Source organism: Choristoneura fumiferana, chromosome 17 (assembly GCF_025370935.1).
Source record: "Choristoneura fumiferana chromosome 17, NRCan_CFum_1, whole genome shotgun sequence".
NCBI classification, from domain to species: domain Eukaryota; kingdom Metazoa; phylum Arthropoda; class Insecta; order Lepidoptera; family Tortricidae; genus Choristoneura; species Choristoneura fumiferana.
This window is the reverse complement of record NC_133488.1, coordinates 17718688-17740469: the sequence shown is the minus strand read 5'-3', so window position 1 is coordinate 17740469 and position 21782 is coordinate 17718688. Positions and strand designations below refer to the sequence as shown.

The window sequence follows — 21782 nt, the reverse complement described above, 5'->3', positions numbered from 1 at the left end:
GAAACTCGATCGATGAGAGATTGTATTTTCAATTGAGGTTTTACGGGATGACCGTAAAAAGTAAAAATTTGGAATTGAAATAAAAAATACAAAAAGATTCCAAAAAACCAATCTTTAATCCATTTTTATTTTGCTTAATATTATAATGTTTTTTTCTTGTTTATAAAACAACTTGTAGCAATAAAGGAGCGAGACCGCCTGCCACAGGTATGTAAATAATTAACAGGAAGTCCCAACTTCGATGTTGCTATGTAATATAAAGCGAAATTAATATTTCAATTTTTCATTTTAATGCGTCACGAGTCACGACATACTTTTTTTCATTTAAATACAACAAGAATCACAAAACAGCCTTTATTATTCCGTACAAAAACCGAATGCGAATTAAAATCATAAATAACAAAGAAAATTACAAAATGTTTTTTGTTTGTTCATACAAAGGCGTTAATTTAACGAGACGTCTCATTACGAAATATTAATTAGCAAGTAATTTTAAGTGAATATTCCAAACGTAATTACATGCCCAAGTGCCACACGACTTGAACATTTAATTAAGTCATTTAATTACGTTAAGGATCGTCCACACCGGAGCTTAAAAGATGTTTAACTTTTATCATAGCGAAATTTTGTAATATATTCTTCAAATCATTGGGACTAGGTCAATTGGTGTCAATTGTCCCATGATATTATTATTATTATTACGGTTTAAATATATTAGCGCAGTGACATACAGTCTGGCAAATGGTAGACCTTTAGTTAATATGGTTAGACGTTTGGTCAAAATCAGTGTTAGCAGAGCCTTGCTTCTAAGCAAAATGTACGCAGAGTGGGGTCATTTTTCATTGATTGATTGAGACAACCGCTTATTTTTAATAAAAAAAGTACTTCAATTATTCCTTGTTGTAATGTCAATTGACATTCACTATGTATAAGTTTCAGGCGAAACCGTAATAACCATCACAATATTTTTGGCCAAAGTTAATCATTTTATTAACCGACTTCGAAAATGGAGGAGGTTATCAATTCGGTTGTATTTTTTTATGTTTGTTACCTCAGAACTCCGTCATTTATCCGATTTGAATTTTTTGCGTTCTTCTGGGAATGCTTTCAATTAGGCCCCATAATAAATATATTGGCCCGGATAACTCACGTCTTAAATCGAGTTTTGCTTGACTTGTTTCGGGCTAATCCGTAGCCCTTCGTCTGCGGAGCAACGCGACTCAGCGGCTGCTGCAACACGCGCACGCGTACGCGCAAGCGCACATCATGATCATCATTAAGAAAATAATATTTCATACTATTTTGATGTGCCTGTGAAATGGTAATATATGTATATGTTTGTATTTGAAAGGAGCTTTTATTTGATACTTCGTATGCTGAAAACCGTCCAGCCGTTCATGCTACTGAGATGACCACAGAAAAAGACACATAATAGATACATACATACATTACATAGTATACCCACACTCGAAAAACTTAACCCTCATAGGGGCAGTCGGGTACACTCAATCATCTCCTCCGCTCTACTCTAAATCTGACCTTGGCACCAGCCTGACCTTACCACGCTTTCGTACACATTGTCAACAACCTCACGTAATTAAACTAGATCGTGTAGAAACTCTGGTGACACCAGTCACCTTGACCTTGGAATTCTTTGCAAACCTGCATAACAAAACGTCATCTGACGGCAGGCATGGAAAATTGGGAACAAAAGGATGCCATGCGGTTGCTTTTTGGTATTTGTGTCCTTTGGAACGAGAATGAAGAAGTAACACAAGGTTTTATTCTTTTCTCACGAGTCTTTTCTCACAAACTAACAACAAACGCAATTTTTTTATTGAAAATAAAATTTATTTTATTCAAAAGTGAAAAACGAAAGCAACTGTTTTCAACACACCAACTTAAATCGTTGGCAACAGTTTTTGCATCTATATAAACAGAATATATTTATTTAAAAGTTGGGGGAGAAAGTTCTTCGAGTAACGACCATGAACTGGAAGACGAAGCGGTTGTCAGGCCTCTCAACTACTCGTAGGTGGACTGACGACATCGCGAGAGATGCAGGTAACCGACGGATGTAAGTGGCTTTTGTTCAACGGTGGACGTCTTCCGGCTAATAATGATGATGTTTATTTAATTAATTGATTCGTTTAATTGGGTCATACTACAAACAAAGAGGACACTATATCAAGAACATCTGGTCAAATCATAACAGTACCTACATTGAACCGTCACTATAAAACTGCTACTAACAGTGCAGTATTATTATATATTTGCAATAGTAATAGTACTTAACCAAGTGTATGATGAGTTAAACGTTTCAGTACCTCCAGTGATAACTCAAAAAGAGTCAATTTCAAGAGAGGCAGAAGACGATATTTCGATATAAAGCATTTAAACATGAACTGTCGTGTGAGTAAGTACGAGATTCTTAGGCATCAAAGCAAGTGAAGGAAGAAATTCAACAACAATCCACAAAAAATAACTTTGTTTTAATGACAAAACTATGAAATACAGACTTATGGCTTGCTTTTAAATTTCCACGGAATTCTTACTGTGCGTTAATTCGCATTTTTTCCTATTTTCATAGCTATAATGTATTGTACAAATAGCTTTTGTCATAAAATTGGCTATACACATCATTCTTGTCAGGGCATTAGCAACGGTCAACGCGTTTCAAATTCTGTACTACCGAATACATTCTTTGTATTCATGACTTTGCTTTCCATCTACGTAAGATATGTAAATTTAGGCAATGGGTGTCCAGTGCAATCTTTTTAGAAATCCATGTACATCCGAGTGACAAAACGAAACTTCCCCCCAAAAAGTCCCCGTATATCTGTATGTTTGACTGGCTGTCTTCGTCAGCTTATTTGCTGCAAATCTGCTGGACCGATTAAATTGAAGTTAATTCGTGTTCCGATTCAGACCCGACTTTTATCTCTTATATCTTTTTTCTACTCCTATACTGTAATCTGTGAGGATTCTGGAAAAATCTATATTGTCTATTCCCCATAACAGCACTGTATCGTAATGTTGCTAAAACAATACTGCAACCACTTACTTTTTTTTCTTAATTCGTTTGTTCGGACAGGCTAAGGTGCAGCCAGTTACATTATTTTATATGGTTTTTATACAGAATAAAAACTTTCCGAACATAATTCATAGCCTGCCAACATAAGTACTTAAAGCATATTTTTAACACCGTCACAGGCAACTTAGACAAATTTTGACATTTTCATATTTCTCACTTGTTTATTGTTGCTTACCGTTTCTTTGCGTTTGCCATACTTTTTACTAAAGTATGAAAACATTTAAGGTCTACTTTTTCTCTAATTTTGTATTGTAATTAATAAGTACCCAGTCCAAGAAAAACTATTGTATGCAACGTTGTATAAGTAAGTCAAAAAAAGCTCGTGGCGTCTTTCTCTTATGATGTTCGCTAAAGCTCACATCGTAACTCACGCCACTCACTTTTTTTGAACCATACAACTGTTGCATAAAATACTATTATATCCGACACTATCTGATATAAAAGTATCAGAAAGTAAAGTATAGTATCGGATATAAAAGATATAAGAGATAAAAGTCGGATTTTAATCGGAATACGACGACACCCGAAGTGTTAATCAATTATTTTCTGAAGTGAGTGACATTATTTTATCATTTAGTGTCAAATGTCGCTGTATAAGATGGGTACTGAAACTAATTCAGAGAGCGCGATAAATACGGACTTTTCCGATAAAATACGATTGAAAACCATTACACACTACATCTGTATATATTTATGTCGTCTAAATACGAACGTGTTACGCAAATAAATTAACTTTGAATTTGGTGGCACTTTTCTAATCGGAAATTAATATAATTTAAGTTTTCAAACCGTACTTACCTTTATAATTCTTCAGTATATAGCTTATGCTCATATGTATAGAGTCTAACTGTATTAAACTACCAAGCTTTAAGCAGAGTCAACGTCAAAATCGAGTTTTATATAAAACTTCGTTTTTTTTGCATCCCGTTAAAAAAGTTTGCCCACGTCCCCAGCATTTCTCATGGCAAAATTAACTTTGCCCACGACGGGCAAAAAATGTTAGCGTTGATTGGGTTTTTTATTGCGACATGTCTATGGAGGTTTAACCAATTGTACGGCAGAACAATGTAGACCGCAACAATTCTTGGGAACGCTAACATATGCCAAATTTACACATTGGACTTTGTTTTGCTTTTCTCATAACATTGGCCTTTATTATTGTAAAGGTTCCGTGTACAGTAAGAGAAAACATAACTTAGAGAATATTGATTTAATGAGTTCCAGACTATTCGAACTGTACAGTTACCAGCACCTATATCTGACATAAGTATCTGATACGACTTTTTTCTAGGGCTGGTAGGATGTGTCAGATATTTTTGCACGCTCTGCTTTAGCAGATATTAAGAGAGAGAGAGAGAGAGAAACATTTATTTACACATATTCGATACACATAAAAATACATTAGATGGAAAAAAACATCTAATAGTACAAAGTGCACCCTACTCAGCATAATGTTACGGCAAACCGCAACGCTGTTTTTCAGTGGGACCCATTTAAAAACTAAAACATATAAAAACATACAACACACTATGACGACACGAACGCCAGCGGAAGGGAGTTCGCAACCGGAAATAATGGCAACACTCGATCAGTTTAACCATCTTCGAAACAGTTAAACCTCTACAAGTCAAACCAGGATTGTAGTGTAATATTTACATTAATTTCAATAATAATGATATTGTGATGCATTACAATAACTCTCGATAAACTATAAAAACAGTGCAAAAATAAAAGAAACATTCCTGATTTAAGACTGGGTGGCAACACAGCCCGGCCCATCGCAAACCCGTTCACGATAAGTGAAGGTACCGTCATTCTTTGCAAAAACAATTCAAAGAAAAAAACAATAACGAATATTCATAGTCTTTCTCAAATGCGCTCAATGTGCTCAGTGACTGATAGTGTTACCTCAGTCAGATGGATCATTATTGGAGCAAGGTAAGTAGAAATATATGCCAAATCTAAATTGTATCCAGTGCCAGAAAGTAATTTTTACATATTAATGCAGGTGACTGTACCTATAAAACTTACTTTTAATCAATATATGCGTTACTTAAGGTATGTATCTTAGGTTTTTAAGTTAGTGGTAAACGTTTATAATATACCAGCCCTTCTATTCAAAGTTGGACAAGAGACTTATAAGGGTCAATCAACTTTTTCGTGTCACAGCGTCCAAAAATTATAATAAGGGGTTCTTCAAAATATTTTCTTAAATTTAAACGTGTTAAATTTAAAATTGTTTATATAAAAATAATATGATATATTAGTATGTTTCTGGAACTCCTTATTTTAAGCAAAAACGTTATTCGATTCGGATGATTAGATTTAAATTGCCTTGAAATAAAAATATATCGCGTTATAAGAATTATTCGGTTAGATCCAGCTTGAATAAAACGGTTCTTTAAAAACTAACAGGTTCTTGCAAGGTAAAAAAAGTTCATTGACCCAAGTAAATTTTGGCACAAAGAATTATTAAATTTAGGTTGAGTGAGTAGGAGGAGACTTATGGTGAATGAGGCAAATTTCTCAAAAAACTGTTTTTATTTTACCTTTATGTCATGGCCTTGCAGTTTGACAATAATGCACCATGCATACGAAATCTCTTCTTTTACTAACACTGCAGCTTACTCATTTTAAAAGTAAATTTATAAATGAAAAGTATTTTTTTAATTTTATTTAACTTAAATTACATTTAATTAAAATATTTTACTATTACGGAATTTTGTTTCTGAAATAAATTATTTGTATTGGAATTGATTTAAAATAACCTATATATGTAGTACATTCAAATACGGTATTTGACAACTCCTGGATTTGTACAGACAGTGTTTAGCGAAGAGAAAACTTAAATCGGTTGAAAATAGGATTTATAGTGATTTTTTAAAAAACCTATATACCTGTCTCTTTCTCAAACGCTTTTCTCTATGCAGCAAGTATGGCGCTACTAGCGTGTGACGTCACATACCAGTATGTCTTTCTCTGTCTATTCTTGAATTTCAAACCTTTATAACTTTGTTATTTGTAAAGGTAGCTTAAAAATTATTTCTTTATTTGATAACAGGCATTGTGTAGTTTTAATTTATAAAACATATACAAAATAGTCAAATATCGTTATTAAGACAGTCGATAATTTTCCATGGAACAAGTCACAAAATTGCAAGCATTCATTGCATAATGCCGACCATCCCCACCTCTTCGCTCCTAGGTGTTAGGCTGCGTTTCCGCGACAGATGGGTGTCCTCCTGTGTTTTTCATCAACCAATAGAAACCCTTCATTTATCTATCCTCGCACAGCTCATCTCTGGTGGAAAAACCGAGCGTACATCGTTGTTCTATTTTTTTTTCAAATGTAACAGCGTTTTTTTTTCTTAACTAACTTAAAAACTATTTATCTTAGGGGCTGCTTCACCATCCATTGATTAGTGTTAGCTGACGGTTAAATGTGATTCCGTCTCTATTTGTTTTGATCGAAAAGACGGAGACGGCATCACATTTAACCGTCAGTTAACACTAATCAATGGATGGTGAAACAGCCCCTTAATGTTATATCACGTAACTGTCATAGTTTGCATCTTCTTACTGTCTAATTTAAAAGTAGTTTCGAAGCAAATTGGCCGTAACAGACAGACATACCTATAGACGGAGGGACAGACACACGACGTTTGCAAACAGTATAACCTGCTTAATCCATTCCTATAATCGTTCAATTTAAAATTTAATGCCCGTAAGTTTAAAATTGGATATTGAGTTTTTTTTTTTGCTTTTTAAGGAACAGAATCCTTAAAAAAGGAGCGGAGCGGCCAAGAAGATCATAAATATCGAAACATGAACTCTAATACCTTAATAATAGAGTGCACTTGTCGATATTTTTGACCACCTTGGCCGCTCCGAAATATCTGATGATGACAGCTGGGCTACTACGAAACTCGAAGTTCGTATCGTACCGTCCCTCTCGCTCTCGTTTGAAATATTATTATAATTGTCAGAGGGACCGCACGACACAAACTTCGAGTTTGGAGTTTCGTAGTAGCCCTGTGCCCTTAGTGTAAGTTTTCGGTTACAAAATAAGTCTCGATCGCGTTCGCGTTAAAATCTCAATTTGTATGGCAACATGAACATCGAAAACGTTCCGCTAGAGGCGCTGTTCGTGTTTCCATACAAATTGAGAATTTAACGCGAACACGATCGAGACGTAGGTATTTTGTAACCGAAAACTTACTAATGGTACAGCTGCGCAGCAAGAATTTATGACCAAACGTTTACAACAACAGTATGTACAGCTGTGAAATTATTATAATTATTAGAGTGTGTTTGTTCATCACAGCACCTAACGTAATCGTGAAACAAGCGGGTAAAAGGTGTTAACTTAGTAAATGTTACTCTTTATTATATCTAAGTAAATGTAACTCTATGTTATTTGTTTTGTTTGACGACCAGATGGCCTAGTGGTTAGAGAACCTGACTACAAAGCTTGAGGTCCCGGGTTCGATTCCCGTGTCGGGGCAGATATTTGTATGAAAAATACGAATGTTTGTTCTCGGGTCTTGGGTGTTTAATATGTATTTAAGTATGTATCTATATCTATATAATTATATCTATCCGTTGCTTAGTACCCATAACACAAGCTTTGCTTAGCTTACTTTGGGACTAGGTCAATTGGTGTGAATTATGCCGTGATATTTATTTATTTTATTCGTTTTAGTTTAAGGCTCTATTTTTATTTTATGTAAGTTTTTTTATTTTCCCCACTATAGACAAAATAAATTTTATTATAAAAACTGGTTTCTACCTGTTTTATTGGGCTTACTGAGAAACGTTTAATGTGGCTACTTGGAAATTGGAATCATCGACCTAAGGCAGGAAATGTCAAGAAATAATAACAATTCTGTGACAATGTTTTTGTATGGTAATGTGTATTAATTTTTGAAACCGTTATTCGCACAAAGAATAATTATTTACATGCTGGTGCGATTTTAATTGCTTAAAAAATGGTCAAGTGCGAGTCGGACTTGCCAATAGTCAATCGAAAGTTTAGAAAATAAAAAATAACTCTTCGCGCCAGACCTATAACGTAAAGTTAAACCAAGTTAAGTATATTTAATTTTTTTAATGAAAGTTCTTTTAAGATTGGTTTTTTGGAATCTTTTTGTATTTTTTATTTCAATTCCAAAAATTTTGTTACTTTTACGGTCATCCCGTAAAACCCATATCGAAAACCTTAACATACACATATCGAGGACCTGGGTTCGATTCCCAGCGCTGGTCTTATTTTTCTGATTTTTCTATGCATCTATTATTTCAGTTAGTATTTTCGACAGTTCTTTTGTTTCTTTATATTATTATTTTTATTAAATAACGAAGTCAGGTTAAAATATGAATATAATTCCATTATTTTACACTTTTCTTTGATTAAGAAAAATTCTACTGCATAAATAATTACTTCTACATAAATACTGTCTATATTACTATATAATACCCTACTTGTTACCTACTAACAACTTTAATGCAAAAGTTTCAGGTGTGAATAAAATCAAGAAATAAACATTTTATTTGAGATACCTATTAATTATAATTATTTAATTTTCGATTTCGTTTCGTCTCTATTTTTTGTTGATTGTACAGTCAGTATCAAACTTTGTTACTTTTGTACTTTGTCGTTTTACAGCCACTTACTTAACGCCATACAAGATTGACAGTAAATGTGACAGAGTAAAAAAGTAACCAGCTACTATTGATGCTGACCGTACACATATTGTTAACCAATATTCATATTCGTAGCAAATTCCAAGTCAATGCGACCACTAAAAGTGGGGAAAATTTATTTTCAAGATTTAAATTATCAGGCACGTCGGAATAGATAAAAAAAATTTTTTTAACAAAAGTTCGGCCAAATACTAGTAGAGCTCGCTCACCGAGTGTTCCTTGCAGTCAGAGACAAAAATACTTTGTACCTGTACAACACAAAAATAAAAAAAAAACAATTCGACTACCTGTTTTTATTCCTAGAATACACAGACAAATTAAAAAGTTTTATGCTCCCTCAATTTACATAATATGTCTATTATCATTCCGAGTTTATATTTGTATGCTTACATTTCATGAAAGTTGAATGAAAACAATACGTTTTTTATGGGAGTACACTCTTTTTTTACTCGACTACGGCAAAGCTCTGTTATATCGATTACAGTTCTCGAGATCCAACTCTTTGACAGATTGGACAGCAAAGCGACAGTTATAGGGTTCCGTTTGTCACCCTTCGGGTACGGAACCCTAAAAAATTATAAAAGTTTTCGTCTCAAAATGATAACAAACAAGCACAATAGTTTATACAGGTATACTTACGCATTAAAACATTCGTATAATATGAATTACGAATAAATAGATTGGTAAAAGAGAGCCAGTGACCAGATTACGAAGGACATCGTGTATTACTGGGTCAACACGGTATTAGAATTATAATAATCTGCAAGTGGATTTTAAATTAGATTACATCATGAATCGGAAAGAACAATGTTCAAAATTGCGGCTCTCGTGAATCCACTGTTTACTTCTAATTGAAATAGGAAAAATATAGGTTTAATAAAATTATAATTTAATCTATGGATATTTCACAACCGGGTAATAATAATTATTCTTATTTAAACAACTGAAATACACACTTACTAAAAATCAAAAACAAATCAAGAAACCTAAGTAGCTTTAAAAAGTTTAAATTAGTTTACTAACCTCTACTTTCACGCAACGACCGGCCATTTGTAAAAACAACACAAAAAGAAACAAAAAAAGTCCGCACTAAAATCTGCGCCCAAAATCCCATGTTCGAAAATTTAAAACACTTCCAATTTCAAACTTGTAACTGGCACAAAATCATATTCGACAACACGCACACTGAAACTACGTAACTCTCGTAAGTTTACTTTATTTATTTAGATTATTTTATTTCACTGGTGACTGCCTCTGAGGTGTCCATGGCACTACTGAGAACACTGAATTCTTTCGACTTAAAAGTGCAATCTGACATGCTATGAGCGGCATGGAGCCGTCATTGTCATGTGAATTTCTAATTATACTTTGTGCCCTTGGACTGTGTTGATGGGAAAGTTGAATATTTAATTAATTTGACTTAAATTATATGTGGAGCAGAGTTTCTATCGAGATGAATGATGTAATTTTTTTTTCTTAAAAATACTGTGACGATATTAAGCAAATAAAAAAATCTTACTATGTACGAGTACAGTCAAGGACTTTAATTCATGGGGCACCATGAATGGCCATTCATGCAATTCAATGCATTTCAATGGATGGGGATTCATGGAATATTTTCAAAGGAAAAGTCACTACGATTTTCCTTGTTAATTAATGCGATGTCACTATGACGTTTACTGTGAAATGGTTCCATTGTGACTCATGAATTAAAGTTAAATTTAAATAAAAACATACACTTCTGTAAAACTTAAATAGCACTCTAACTGCTGGTTAAAACAAATCTATTATTAGGTATTTAAGTATACCACTAATACACCGCGGTAGCGTTTCATTTTTATTCTACCTTTTATTCTAAATCACATTTCTTCATATGAAATAATTATTAGTCGTCAAATCTAATAAAATGTGTTAACTGAATGCTTAAAAATATATATTATATCCTAATAGCTACTCTACGCCTCTGTTCCATTGAACACGTCCAATATTTAATTTCTATATTATAACAAACTCCGTTCTTTTGGCCCTTGAAATTGTCCTCTTTATGACTTACCTTTATCCAACTTGCATTATGACACATTAATTTTATTGCTCAATCTTTATGAACTATGTCCTTTATAATTTTACGGTTAGGAGAATACTTTATTTTGAGCTTGTTAAAGAGGCACTTTTATAATTTATTTTATAATCAGAAAGGAACCTGGACACTTACAAAAAAAATGTAACAACACACGAAAGAATCAACAATTGGTTCTACAATGTTTGTTTGTGTGAAGTACATAGTGTTTGGCTAATTACATATTATGTAAGATCAGTAAAATTATTCATAAATTTTTTCGTAATAATAGTCAAATAGATGTTTTTGATGAATTACTTACGAACCACTTTATGTTATTTTGAACATGAAACTACCGTGAGACTCACTCATATTAAATATAATGACCCGGATAACTCACGTCTTAAATCGAGTTTAGCTCGTCATGTTTCGGGCTTCGATTTAAGACGTGAGTTATCCGGGTCATTATATTTAATACCACTTTATGTTCTACGGATTCTATTAAAATAGGTAAGAAAAGATTAAAAGTAACATGCAAACCCCTACAAGTGTTATTACACTCAATGTGTGTCGCTAGCCTAAAATTATATAGATAAAGACATACATAATATACTTCCTTTTCCAAAGTCAATCAAATAAAAAAAAAGTTTAAAACTGAGTGTTCAGCTGAACTTCAATCTAACAGAAACAAACTTTTAAGGGATGGACGTTTACTCCAGATAGTTCTTCGTATTAAAACACTTTCAAGGGTAAAATAAACTAAACTAAACTAATCTGAAATTGAAGAAAGGAATTGAAATAAAATTGATAAATTGTTACTATGCTCGACTGAATTTATAAAATTGTAATCAAATGCAATAAGTAGCGAGTAACTTTTGAGAAGCAGCGTCCTCTATCGTCACATAGCGGAACTTGTTAATACTTATAACTTGTAGCAGATACCATTTTATGGCTCACTCACGAATTCCTCGAGTTACCTAGGTCATGTTATGTTGCACGTCGTTCTTACGTTAAAGCACAGATGGCGTATGTTCCTCGTTACCTAAAGTACTACTGTGCCTGATAGATGGGAAAATTCTGTATAGATCTACTCCTACTTTTTTTAAATATCCTATCCTACTAATATTATAAATGTGAAAGTTTGTGAAGATGTTTGGATGTTTGTTACTCAGTCACGTCTAAACCGCTAAACCGATTTAGATGACATTCGGTATACCGATAGTTTGAGTCCCCGAGAAGAACATAAGGTATTTTTATCCCGGAAAAATGCATAGTTTCCGCGGGATAGTGATAAATAAAACTACGCGGACGGAGTCGTGGGCAAGGGCTAGTATATTCTAGTCAAGACACATTTTGATTAAAATAATAAATGATTGTTCAGATAAGGAACACAAAAACTAACTTCAATTTGTCAAGTAATACCCTTAAAAATGTATTTATGTATATAACTTGGAGTGGCAAGCGTCCGGGTCACACCTTGTTTGGCAGGCGACCGTCTCCCGGCACGCTGTCAAAAACCCTTGAGTGGCAAGCGACCGGCTTCGTTGGCGGGTGACGTATTTCACTAACAAATATAAACTGGTAGACCTATATCTCGCTTGCTTATTCTTGCAGAATGCGTTCATAAATAGACAAGGATGGCATTTATTAAGGCCGCGGCAACATTACGGAAGAAATTTCGTTCTTATCGTTTACTCAAGTTTCACTGTGTGGCCGCTGCCGTGCGCTGGTATTTTGGAAACCTCGTATTATACTATTATTTGATATGAAAGACTATAAAAGGGCTTTGTTTCGTAAATAAATTAATATTTTACGAAATAAATCAGTGTTTCCTACAGGTAATTGTTTTATTTTGTAATTATAGTTATTTAATACATGACTGAGAAAAATTTGGTTATCAGATATTTGATAATGAATAATAAAGTTCACAGAAATTGAAGGTCATTCATTGTTATTTAATTAGATATGCCATTTTATGCTAAACTATCACTGTAAGGCTTATCTATAAAATTAAAGTAGTTTTTTTTTGATATTTTTAATAAAATTCGCGAATTCGCGAAATTAATTCGTAGGTGTCACTGCAGTCAAGAAAGATTTTATCAAAATGGCCGCGCCGCTTGACAGTCAATTTTAAATATGGCGCTGCCATTCCACAGGATAACACTAATTTCAAGAAAAAAAATCAGAGCTTCACATTAATTAGAGTTAAAAATAGCGTATTTTTTCTGAATTGAACGTGTAAAAAAAACCATAACGCTTCAAGTCCAGTTGCATTAGTTTACACTGGAGGCACAGAATTAAGGAAGGACAAAAATAAAAGACAAAATTTCTAGAAATATTGTTCTTTCTAATTTGGTATAATTTTTATTTGAATTTACATAAATCCCTGTTAGAAATCAGCAAACAACAAATGGTCGTCTCAGACAAAAGTACGGGACGTGGACGGTTTTGACTTATTACTTAATTAAGCTACTTAAAACTAATTATGTATTACTTCATAAATACTATGTTAGTATAAAATGTCTAAAGGAACTATTATTTACAACATGTAATTGGCAAAGTACAAAATAACAGCCAATTTTTGATCCCACCTAAAACTTGTTACTAACTGAACGGGATATAATAACAATTAATAAGTTCATTCATACAAGGCGTTTCAAAGTTTCATTAAAAAAGTTCTATAATTAATTATTAATCACAATGGTATACTTTCAAACACCTTGTATAGTGACTTCACAACGAGTGACATTATATAACTGGGACTAGCTAAAAAAAATGTTTTTAGGAAAATCAAAAAAGAAAGTTAACTTTTTTTCCATTCACAGCCTTCCTTGAGTTAACTTTATTTTCTTTAGCATTATACTTAATTCGTTCAATGTTATATTAATCTAATCGAATGGTGTTTCACTTTTTTAGCTTTTGGATCAAATATAGCCTCCTACTGCCCAACAATATCTGAATAAGTCTTCAATTTCTAAGAAACAGAAAACTTATCTTAAGACCTTTTTTGGTCGCTGTTCAAATTCAAATACTTCGGGCATTAATGAGGATACGTTAATGTCTTCAGCTTATAAATGACCCACTGGTGGGCATGTGTGTGTATAAAAATCTTCAAATACTCAAAAGGGCTTTTATCCACGATCCTCTGCTTTAGAGGTCATACGTAAAACCAGTAGGCTTTTACAGTACGAGTATTTATTTACTGTTCCCGACTGCCTTTAAATGTTAAGTTACAAGTTTCGTTCATTTCCCGAGTCGATACATAAAACCAAAATATATATCCTTGCAACCCCGCAATGTAATGCAAAACACGTATTTTAACATACAATACAAAACAATAACTCTTTATTGCACACCAACACACGTATGTATTGTACACAGTTTACGTATTTAATTGCCATAGATAAGTAGTTTGTTATTAAATATTAGCCGTTTGTACTTTACAATCGAATACTGTTCAGCAACATCCATTCACAAATCATTCTGACTATCATATAAAACCTTCTTTTAACTGGGGATCCTAGATTACTATATTACAACTATAAACTTAAACATCTTAACATCACAGCCAATATGCTTACGAAAACTAACGCACCAGACCTAACATTAACTGCACTAGATGGCATGTTTTTTCTTATTGCCCTACAGTTCTTGTGTTGGTCTTCTGTGAGACACATAGCATGGGCCATGAGGTGGGGAATCAAGTTTTGCTCGTAGCTGGCAGTGAAAAGGTGCTGCCAGGGTCCAAGAGTGAAGACTGCGACGTCTTCTCCACCGTGGGTCTCAGAGTCCAGAGGGACAAGGCCGGGATAGGCGTAGCTTACGTCTCCTGAAAAGAATGTGATGGTAAATGTCTCTGATACAAGAAGTGTGCGCACGTCAGTATACATCTTCAAACACGCTCTTTTACAAAATTTACAATCCCCATCTTTTAGACTTTGATTGCTCATTTGAATCATGCACGCGTCTAATAAACCTCTTGGCTTATGCAAAAATTGTAAGATAACATTTATCTTTTGCAGGTGGTTGGACCTTGTGAAAGGTCCGCCTGGATTGCTACCACCATCTTGCTCGCTAATCCTGCCGTGAAGCAGCAGTGCTTGCTCTGTTGTGTTTCGGCGTAGAGAGTTAGACAACCGATCAAATTACTGGCACTTGAGGTATCCTATCTTAGTCCTCTAGGTTGGCAACGCATCTGCAATACCCGGGTATTGCAGATGTTTATGGGCGGTGGTGATCTCTTACCATCAGGAGACCCACTTGCTCGTTTGCCATCCAGTCGAATAAAAAAAAACATCTTTCATAATGGATTTCATTTCAGAAAAATAACTAATAATCGTAACTCCTACCTTAATTACTATGGCAACCATTATCCAACCCAATGACAAAAACTCTTATAAAAAAATTAAAGATTTAACTAGGCACTTTTTGACGCTATTGGTTGCACTGTAGCTTAGAAGAATTTCAAATTTTTGAAAAGCTTAAAATTACTTACGTGCCATGAACGCCTGGTGCAGCGTTACATCCACCCTTGTCCCGTCATCGCCAATGCTCTTGCCTCTACCGTTAGCATAACTAATAGTTGTATACGGTTTCCCATCATCACCATTTGTGGTATCAACAGTACCAAGTATATCATTACCCCGTGAAGGGTACCCAGCAACAGTCATCGTGTGTGCATGATCTGAGGTGACGACTATTAGAGTTTCTTCGGGGTCAGTCAATTCTTTGGCTTTCTTGACGGCTTTTGCATACTCAACTGTTTCATCTAAGGCCAGATGAGCGAGACTGTCGTGATGTGCGTGGTCGATTCTACCACCTGTGAAAAGATAAATTATCATAATCTCTTTTCTAAATTCTTTTTCTCGTTCTTTAGATGTGAACCTCAAAATTATTTTTAGTTTTAAGTTAGTTGATTGCATTTATTTTTGAATACCTTGATTATTTTAAAAGATATTCGTATTCGCCGCTTCCTTATCGCGTTTCTTATTTAGCCAAAATTTTTACTTTTTACGGTCATCCCGTAAAACCTAAATTGAAAATACAATCTCTCATCGATCGAGTTTCTCGATGAGGCCTACGTATAGATGTCGCTAGCGTCACTGCTTAAGTGGCTAAATAAGAAACAAACAAGCTGAGATATGAGGAGGGGAAATCGGTACCGTTGACCATCAGTGGTGTAATAGCACGCGGTACGGAATACCGAGGACCTGGGTTCGATTGTGATGGTCTTATTTTTCTGGTTTTTCTGTGCATCTATGTTTCAGTTTGTATTTTCAATTTAGGTTTTAATGACCGTAAAAGTAAAAATTTGGAATTGAAATAAAAAATACAAAAAGATTTAAAAAAAAACAATCTTAATTTGATTGCTTAGTAACGATATCTCTTGTCCGGGTGAGTGGTTAGTTCCAATGGAGTGCCGAAAAAGTTTCTCGATGAGGGCTACGGCATAGATGTCGCTAGCGTCACTGCTTAAGTGGCTAAATAAGAAACAAACAAGCTGAGATATGAGGTGCATAGGGGAAATTCGTGTCGGTACCGTTGACCATCAGTGGTGTAGCGGTATAGCACGCGGTACGGAATACCGAGGACCTGGGTTCGATTCCCAGTGATGGTCTTATTATTACCTATTTATCGTACATCTTTACCACAACTTAACCACATTTATTGACCATTATTTGACCGATCATAATATCATTCTAACATTATTGACAGCGCGTGCCTTCAAACTTCAAATACAACGGCAAACTGACCACAATCGTGTTTAAAAAACACAATACAAAGTAAATTATAAATATAATGCCATAAACATGCAAAGTGAACCATAAAGAATGATAAACAATCGTAAAACGAATCGAAAGTGCCAAACGTCATACACGTTTATTTTCTTAGTAATTTATCCTTCAAGGACTCTTGAACAGATACAGACAGAATCTAATATATCATTTTTAATAAGTATATAATATATCATTTTTTTTATTTTGTACCATAAATTCGTCATAAGGCGGAGGATGACCGTCCGTCTTCACTAAATTATTTGTAAATGTTAATTCTGTTATCTTTTGTGCCATGTGTTGTGCTTGTTAATATTTTATGAATTTCAGTGCTTTGGCTTGTCTGTAATGCTGTGTAATTATTTCATTAAATAAATAAATCATAAGACCCTGGATTTTTTTGCATAAGCGTTCACTGGCATTTAAACTAAAAGCTAAATGTGTTAGATTATGCGTATTTTTGCGGTATGTTCCCAATATTTGAAAAATACAAAAACATAGCAACTACATTTAAGTACTGTCCAGTTACTTTAGTTGATGTAGACAATCGAACCTCTTTCCGATTACGAATAATGTGAGCGAATGAAAATACTTGTGCTTGTTTACAAAAACTTGAAATAAAAGTTCACATAACTCAAATCGTAGTACATGTCTAATAGGTTCTTATATTATTCTGTTTATTTGTGTAAGAATTTAATAAGAGTTTTTACCCCTTTAATCACTGGTAAATAATACTTAAGCTGACTAAACTACCGCATATACTTGTACTATAGAACTATTAATCGTTAGTAAACTAGCTAATAGATATTCTCTACTTCCTCATCAATTAAAAGGAAAATGATTCTCACCTTCGACAAAGAGGAAATAGCCTCTAGGACTTCTATTCAGCATTTTGATGGCCACTTCAACCATTTCTTCTAGGGTCGGCTGGTTTGAGGCCTTCAGATGGTACGCCATATGGTCGTCTTGGAACAGACCCAACAGGTATTCTGGTAGGTTGTCGGAATTAAAGACCTGAGCAGAAAACAGGACTGACTTAGGTTTTTTAGTAGCATGGGTAGCATGGTCGACATAAATACCAGAGACGTCTAAATGTTAGCGCGTGAATGCGTATTCAGTATTACTTATGGAACAGCTATGACAGAAAAAAGACACCTCCTATGTTTCTAAGGCGTCTGTGTAGAAATGAATTTCATGGTGTTCGAAGGAAGATTCATTTAGTTAGAAGGAAAAACTAAGGATAATCATTGATTTCTCTTTTTTTCTTTACGAGTTTTACTGACTTAATATCCTTTATTGCTCTTCTTTACTATGACTTCTCAGAACTAATAATAAGAATGATATGAAGCAGCCCTTTACGGAAAAATCTCAACACAATTTAACTTCAACAAGACTTGAAACCAATTTTTGAGTTTCAAACCTTATTTGAATCGAAATCATTTTCAGTAAACTTTATCTTACGACCGGATAGCCAAGTATAGTTAGAGAACCTAACTATAAAACTTGAGATCCTGGGTTTGAAGTAGAAAATAGAAATAGAAATCATTTATTCGTGACAAAGTAGCGTAGCATAACAAAAACATATTAAAAATTTAAAAAAGTCCCAAATCAGCAAAATTGCCGGTCTTGCGAACGGCGCTGTTCTTCCTTTGGGACCATCTGTTTATCATACATTAAAATAAAACCAATTTTACTAAAGTGAAGACCGACACAATATTCCGTTTAAAAAAGAAAAAAAAAGTTTGATCCCCCGTTGAGGCAGATATTTGTGTGAATAATACGAATGTTGGTTCTCGGGTCTTCGACGTTTTATTTGTAAATAAGTAGGTATGTATTTATCTATATAACCACTCACATGATTTTGGCAAGTCAGCGCTCTTATTTTGTTAATGAATAGAGTTCAACTCAAAATTCAAAGCATGTGAGGGTCTAAGTATGTTTAGCCGTTGCCTAGTACCTATAGCACAAGATTTGCTTAGTTTAGGACTAGGTCAATTGGTGTCAATTGTTTCCATAATATTTATTTATTTAGGTATTATTGTTATCTTGTTTGTTTACATACCTTCATCAGCTCACTCCTATCAGTGACGTACTGGTGCGTCGCGTTCCTCTCAGTCTTGTCGACATGCCACATCTCTGTCAAGTCCAGACCGTCCAGCCTCTTCCCTGTCCCATTGACCAGTGGGTTCGTTACATTGGGCAGGAACTCCCGTCTGCCACCACCCATTATCACCTAGGGTTAAAAATGAGTTTATGTCAAAAAAAAATATCATTACAGGCTCTTTGTTGTACTTGTTTGACGACCGGATGGCTGGTGGTTAGAGAACCTGACTACGAAGATTGAGGCTTCGGGTTCGATTCCCAGCTGGAGCAGATATTTGTATGAATAAAACGAATGTTTGTACTCGGGTCTTGGATGTTCAATATGTATTTAAGTATGTACTTATCTATATAAGTATGCTTATCCGTTGCCTAGTATCCATAGTACAAGCTTTACTTAATTTGGGACTAGGTCAATTGGTGTGAAGTGTCCCATGATATTTATTTATTATCTTACTAACTAGGTACCTAACCTAACCGCCTCAATTTGAAGTCGATCCGATCTTTAAAAATTTGTGAAGTGCGACTAAAAAGACTTGAAGGCAACTTAACTTGCAAACGAAACAATCGAAACGTCGAAGTAAATATTACTCGTTGTGTTTAGCGAGATAAGTCCCGTAAGTGATATTTTAATTATGAGTGAAAATCACGAAAGTTTTAAACATTATAGAGGTATCAAGCTGAAATATGTGTGTATTTTTTGGTAGGTACATTGGTGTTACAGACTCATATCAAGAAAAAATTACCAATTGCTTTCTAAATAATTTGTATTCAGCAAGTATTTGTCGTTTAACAGTCAAACTACTAGCGCATACACCTCTCTGCTGGTAAACAAATAATTTGCAGTAGGTTCTCCGACCAAAAATATATTTCCACAATACATGTATTGCATATTGTATCATTGAAATATGAAAAAGCTGTTATTTTTCATTTGATCGTTGTCTTTATAAAATTGCAAAGCCCGATTTTTAACGGCTTAGCTTGTATGAGGAGGGAGAATACCACCATTCCATTTGAAACCCTAATTTTGCAAACGGAACTACGGTCCCTAAAAGCGTACCTTAAAATGCCGCCCGGGGTTGTTCATAACGAGCTGATAGGCGATATCCCGGCAGCCAAGTTCCAGGCACTCTTCGGGCACATCAGAATCAGACTCCCAGTTGCGTTCTGATGTATGCGCGTACATGCCTGCTGGCGAGGCGTGGGTCACACGGGTTGTTGTTACCACCCCTACAAAATATAATTGGGTAAATTAAGGAGATGACTATGAACTGAACACGACCAGTCATGACCCAAAGAATAGAAAAACAGGAGGAAATGTCGGAAGTCCTGATTTGTGTCAAAAACCTGTTTTGCTTAAAATCTCTTTTTATAGTATGTTTATCCGTTGCCTAGTATCCATAGTACAAGCTTTGCTTAGTTTGGGACTAGGTCAATTGGTGTCAAGTGTCCCATGATATGTATTTAATTATAATACAAGCTGTTTTGCTGACTTAAATTGTATTGTCATTTAAACTACATTTCCGTACCAAATTTCAAGTCGATAGCATTAAGATGAACCTGGCTGGACTACCATGCATGTTACTGCCAAATAACAATAAGAATATTTGTTATTTATCTAAAAATTACCACATTATAATATACCAGATGAATCTAGTGAGTATCAAACTAGGCTGAGCTTGTGATAATTATATTGTCACCACATTTAGATAAGTATACCGAATTTAAAGTCAACTGACAACTGAAAATGTGTCAAAATTCAGTTGCAAGATTTGACCAGTACGTACACAAACGAATCAAATTAAATAAAAACTTGTCAGAAAGCAATCATAATGAAAATAATCATAACAAGGGAAGCTTTTACTCAGCACGAGCCAAAGAAAAGATGGGTACAATAGAGACATAAATCATCGGCGCTCTAAACGATTTTAAAGCAATGACGTACACGTATCATTCAACAATGAGACCATTAAGATATAAAAATGGCAATGAAGTAATAAAGACGATTTTAATTATTACTTGAAGATAGTCTTACGTCAATGGAATTTATATAAATATTTTTTTAATAATCAGTTCTATTTATGCCGTTTGGCCCGTGCCCTGTGGGTGTGGTAAAAGGCGACTAAAGAACCTAATGCTAGGTTTACATGGGCTTAGTACTTGTCATTAGTGTAAGTGATTAGGGACTTGTCTGCAGAGTGACAAGTGACAAGTAGCCGTCTACACATTGGTATTAGAGAATGGTACGAGTATTAGTAGTTACAACACTTCGCCATAGATTAACGCCGCCGACTCTTTTTAAGAAATGTTATTAGGCACTTTTCACTTGACATGAATGTTCACACCACCCGACAAGTGACAAGTATTAGTAGATTTTTAGATGGGGGTTGGCACTTGTTGCTTAGTAAACAGGACCGGCTTCTATTTACTCGCACTTGCTTTTGTACTAATACTTAACTTTAGCTACTAAGCTCGTGTAAACCAAGCTTATGTTAGACTGGGCTTGTCAACTGCGAACTTTGGACTCCAGTAGACGTTTTTTGACAATTTTGATGTTTATGATTGATTATTATATAAGTCTAAGTAAGTACAGTCACCATAGCATTAATATCTGCCACAACGGAGCGTGCAAAAATATCTGACACGTCCTTCCGGCCCTAGAAATAGAGTCGTATCAGATATTTTTGCACGCTTGTTGTGTCAGATATTGGTGCTGGTGACTGTACGTCGAACTCTCTGAGATCAAATAGAACGAGTCAAATCAGGTTTTTGATACCGAAACCATTTTAAAAGTGCTAAATTTACAAAATATTGACGTAAAAGGAACTAAAATATTTTATGCAATATCATTACCATAAGCAAGCGTTGACTATAAAAATGTGACAGATACGGCGAAAGTGGCATTAATGTTAACACTTCATTGTAGCGTTTTAAGAATCCCAATTAAGAAAAAATATCTTATATAAATCCTTTATTTTTGGGTTCTGCACCCCACGGTGAACGCCATTAATGACGCTAAATTGTCTCTCTGCCTGTTTGTCTGTCACAGGATTGT

At 34.5% G+C, this 21782-nt stretch overlaps 2 protein-coding genes across 2 annotated transcripts in view; both read right to left on the bottom strand.

Annotated features, from left to right (window-relative positions):
* LOC141437341 (alkaline phosphatase-like) overlaps nucleotides 1-10066 on the bottom strand; it is a 39173-nt gene extending 29107 nt beyond the window's left edge. Inside the window, exon 1 of the mRNA XM_074100633.1 lies at nucleotides 9821-10066. Within this exon, the coding sequence (XP_073956734.1) occupies nucleotides 9821-9911 (91 nt within the window). The 5' untranslated portion in view covers nucleotides 9912-10066. The remainder of the gene's footprint in view (nucleotides 1-9820) is intronic.
* A 3115-nt stretch (nucleotides 10067-13181) lies between these two features.
* Nucleotides 13182-21782, bottom strand: part of LOC141437340 (membrane-bound alkaline phosphatase-like) — a 36996-nt gene continuing 28395 nt past the window's right edge. Inside the window, exons 5-9 of the mRNA XM_074100632.1 lie at nucleotides 19788-19957; nucleotides 18690-18860; nucleotides 17476-17641; nucleotides 15349-15672; nucleotides 13182-14682 (exon numbers count right to left, since the gene is read on the bottom strand). Of these exons, the coding sequence (XP_073956733.1) occupies nucleotides 14393-14682; nucleotides 15349-15672; nucleotides 17476-17641; nucleotides 18690-18860; nucleotides 19788-19957 (1121 nt within the window). The 3' untranslated portion in view covers nucleotides 13182-14392. The remainder of the gene's footprint in view (nucleotides 14683-15348; nucleotides 15673-17475; nucleotides 17642-18689; nucleotides 18861-19787; nucleotides 19958-21782) is intronic.